Here is a 4,600-nt window from a genome sequence, read left to right on the forward strand (position 1 = left end):
TGTTACATAATTTGTCCATCCTTTTACAGCATACAAACTTTTTAGAAGCGGCAAATCTTTTCTGTCTATTTCGGTCAATTTGTCGATCATTTTTGGATACAAAAGAAAAGCTCTGTGAATGATATATTTAAAAAATATATAGACTAAATCGAATTAACTGCTGGCACTTGTATTTATATTATTAATCTTTGCTCATTTTCTACTAATTCATTACGAGATTGCAATTTTATTGAGATTGTCGATAGATTAGATAAGAAGTATATACATTTTTTAGAGAACGAACGATTTGCGTCTTTTGAGAAACAACACGATTTGCGTCTTCTCATGAAAGAATGGAAAGAGATGAAACCAAACAGAATTCGAACCAAAATTTTCGAAAAATGCTCGAAAGCCGGAATTTTTTCCCTTTCGGAAATGCAAATTTGCATCTTTAGTTTTTTATTGTTTGCGATAATCATTTCATAATTTTAAAGTATACTCCTGCACTTTATTCCGAGCCCCAATATCTATATTTCATAATTTTGTATATATTATTGTGTCATCATTTAAATCATTCAACTATTGTTAAGGTTACACATATTGACATAAACTTCAGTTTATACGAAGTCTCAATTTTTTTTTTCGGATAAATTGTAGTATACTTTTTCCCGCTCAAATATCAAAGTGACATCAAGTCACTCCTAGGGGGTAGACACCTATGAATCCAGTGTGAATTATTTGATTTCTATGAAATCTTTGATTCTTGCGATTTCGGTGATTTCTCGATTCCAAACCTCAATATTGGACATAAAATATACTTATATACAAAGCTAATTTCACTGTGGTAGTGTGCGCCTATAGTAGAAGTCGCACACATAGTGTGTGTGCGGTACAAAATACACAACATTTGACAGAAATCAAAGAAATCACAAAAATTGAATTCTGCGGTTTCTGTGATTTTAATTATTTTTGTGATTTCTGTGAGTTTTGATTCCACGTGTCTACCCCCTAGAGTCACTCGCACAAATATTTGAGCGGAAAAATACGTACTAAAATTTATTCGAAAAAAATTGAGACCCCGAAATGACCTACAATTGCAAACCTAATGCAAAATGACCTACAATACTATTCAGATCCATCGGTTTTCGATCGTGACCGTTTCAACGAAATGAATCGAAAAACACATATACCTGGCACATATGCTCCATTTGGCATGGGTCCTCGTGACTGCATTGGCTGTTTGCAACCAATGACAGAAGTGAAATTAACTTTTTATTATCTCTTGCTAAATTTTATAATCGAACTACTAAACTAATTCTAGTATAATTTTTACTAACAAAAAAATCGATTTAAATTTTCCGGTGTGTTTCTGTAATATTATGTAATTTTTCAATAAAATTTTCCGTTGAATAACAGACTCTTAAAAAAATTAAATCTTAGCATGATTTTACGTTGAACTTATATCTTATCTATAAAAAATAGATCCATTGTGCCATATCATGGTTAGATTTAATTTTCGAATGTTATTTAAAATGTCAAGAACTGCCTGAATTTGGTTTCGATCGTATTTTGTCGTTAAAATTTTGCGATTTAATTAATTCAAAATAATTTTGAAAGAATTGGTCACGTTTGTATCGAAAAACACAGTGAAAACACAGCAATATACGTGAAAGATTATTTTTATTTTTTTTTATTCAAGGCGGTAGCTAGTAATTCTTTAAAAATAGGTTGTTCAACAATTTTATGTATTGTATTTTAGTCATCTTGAGCATTCAATGGTTTTGTATAAAGCCAAAAAATCATTTCTGATGCAGGTTTGAAACCAAGTTTACTAAACAATGCTCTGGATGCTTCATTTTTTTCAAAAATGCCAGCCATTTTTTTCAAAAAATGATACTAAAGTGTTATCCTCTAGAAAAGCACCAACATTTGGATTGTATTTTGCAACGCGCTCAAAAAACTCAATAGAGTTTTGCTTTCTGGCTGACCATAAACCGAACGCTTTTTTATAATCGGAAAATTTGTTTATCGGTTTTAAACGAATTTTTTTGGGCGGTCTAAAATGAGATAAATGTTTTACAGCGTTGAAAAGGATTATATACCAACGATACTTACTGTAAATCGAATTCTAATGCTTTTTCCTTCGGTAAAATGTAGAGCATAGTATAATCCTCATGGTGCACTTCAACATTTTTCAACTCTTTTAGAGCTGCACGAAGAGTCGTTGTGACACCGGGTAGGAATATCAAAACGTATTTTGTACTGAAATGTCACTTTTGCAAAAAGATTTTTACATCCTACCGCCATCTACTTTCGTATCGATTACTATTCTAATATCAAAACGAAATGAATCCACAAATATGTTTCTAGTGGTTAATTTAATGAATATTATGATTACCAATCTTTTAAAAAAATGTTTTATTCATAAAAAAATATTAATCGGCAATAAAAAGTGTGAATGCATCGTTTTAACAAGTCGAAATATCAAAAGCATTCACTCAACAAAGTTGTGTATTGTGAGAGCCAACTTCAGACAGATTGTATATATGTGACAACTATTTTTTGACATTTGTAAAACCGGCAATTAGGTATTTGTGTTTCAACTATAAACATTAAACATGCGAAAAGTAATTTTGCTTTTTTTATTTATTAACCCTCCTAAGTATAGTAACGGTCTATTAGACCGAAAACAAAAAAAAAATATCATAAAATTGAATAGCGTCGACCGATTGCCATCACATTTTCGCCTTTTTACAAGAATAATGGATAAATATTGAAATTAACATTTAAAATCCTGAAACTGTTCTGTAAAAAATAAAAATCCAGAAAGACGAAAATCCTAACTTAGACCGTCCGTACAAAATGTATGGGAAACACATAATCAAGCATTTTCACAAATCAAGTTGGTGAAAATTTATGATATCCGTTTAAAAAAAATGAAAAATTAAATTGGAAAACGAGAAGATAGGTTGAAATTCTCAAGTAAAATCAATTTGAATCATTCTTGTTTATCGCGTACATCATATTATTATTTCAACAAGATGTCTGTCAGAGAAAAATCGATCTTTAGTCTACAATAACACGAAAGGCGGTGTGGATGTTTTGGACAAACTAAGGATGAAATGAGCCATTCACACTCATGTCAACGTGGAACCAATCGATGGCCATTTGCATTCTTCATGAACCTCATCAACGTATGTGGTGTTGCAGCATTTGTTGTTTACAACACAAGTCACGATATCACGCATGAACAGTATGCATTTCAACGCAAGACATTTTTGATTGAATTGTATGAAGGTTTAGTTTACGATCATATCGTACGGCGAACAGCGCGCGGCATGAATGCATCTAATCAGTCGGCTTTCAAAGAAGTTCGTGAGCATTTGATGGGTCAAGAGGAACAAGAAGCGCCAGTTACAAAGAAAATGTTACACGATTGAAATAGACTTTGGAAAAATGGAAGAAAAAAAGCTGCAGGTAGAGAAAGGAGAAACCATTTCCATTTTATTTTTTTTTTGAAATTTATAAAGAAAATTCATTTCCTTTATGAAATATATGTAATATTCTTTCGTTTCACCTTTATGCGTTCATTTTTTATGTGGCTGCTTTCTGCTTTTCTTTCCCACCTCTCTCCCTTTTACTTAATGCACGCTTTGGATGCTGGTTTTGGCTTTACACGGGCATCCTCACGTCATCCGATCCCGGGTAAAAGAATGTGCGCGGTTTTTGCCATTTAGTAACCATGGCAAGTACGGTTTTTATTATGATGATTACTATTATTAATATTGGTGCCATGCTGATTGTTTTACCTATAAAGTTGTTGTTGTTGTTTGTGTGTGTGAGTTTTTTTCTTACTTCTGCATGCTTGTGATTCAGTTTGAATCAGTTTGAATGAACGCGGCTCGCACTTCGTTCTTTTGAACAAATGCATACGAGACTATTTAAATTGGCAAAGAAACCAGAGACTTGCCTTTTTCACCTTTTTTTTTTGTTTAACTCAAGATGCTTGGACACGAAGGCGAAGGCATAAAACAAGACAGTCCGCTATTTTTCGCATCAAAATGTGTACTCCACGAATGTAATGCGATTTATTTGCATTGCCGTTTGTTTTTATTTCATGTTCTCTTTTTAATAGTTCACGTTTCAAGATTCGTTGCTGCTGTGTACATGTTGTTATTGTTATTATGACTTTGGTTGCACGTTGATATACAGCCTGGAATAATGGAAAATGTAATGTACCTATTTTCTTTGAATGGACCGCATACTGTATAATGAATTTTGTATTATTATTATTGTAAAGCAGCGTTCGCTTTTGCATTTCAGCAATATTTTTATTTGAAATGTTTTTTTGCGGTTACATGCTGCGCAACGAAATGATAACAATCATTTCTTTAATCACAGAAATGGATGGAGAAAAATCCAAAGAAAACAAAAATATAATTCTCACCTTATGACGATAGTGTGGTTATTTTTCTTTATGATGTGTCGAATCAAGTTTTTTGGATGTGTTGCCGTTGAAACATCATAATTTGCGCATTGAATTGGTCATTGATAATAATTATTATTGACGTTGAAGTGTAACCAAGTCGGACATGTTATCAATGGAGCAAAAATCATAATA

The 4,600-nt window shown here is 32.2% G+C and overlaps 1 protein-coding gene across 1 annotated transcript in view; it reads right to left on the minus strand.

Annotated features, from left to right (window-relative positions):
- Positions 1 to 2,286, minus strand: part of LOC116343668 — a 5,919-nt gene extending 3,633 nt beyond the window's left edge. The window contains exons 1-4 of the mRNA XM_031771872.1: positions 2,274 to 2,286; positions 2,095 to 2,188; positions 1,855 to 2,036; positions 28 to 65 (exon numbers count right to left, since the gene is read on the minus strand). Of these exons, the coding sequence (XP_031627732.1) occupies positions 28 to 65; positions 1,855 to 2,036; positions 2,095 to 2,188; positions 2,274 to 2,286 (327 nt within the window). The remainder of the gene's footprint in view (positions 1 to 27; positions 66 to 1,854; positions 2,037 to 2,094; positions 2,189 to 2,273) is intronic.
- Between the last annotated feature and the right edge of the window lie 2,314 nt (positions 2,287 to 4,600).

This window comes from Contarinia nasturtii, unplaced genomic scaffold, assembly GCF_009176525.2.
Source record: "Contarinia nasturtii isolate CC-2019 unplaced genomic scaffold, AAFC_CNas_1.1 Cnas_scaffold_1037, whole genome shotgun sequence".
Classification (NCBI taxonomy): domain Eukaryota; kingdom Metazoa; phylum Arthropoda; class Insecta; order Diptera; family Cecidomyiidae; genus Contarinia; species Contarinia nasturtii.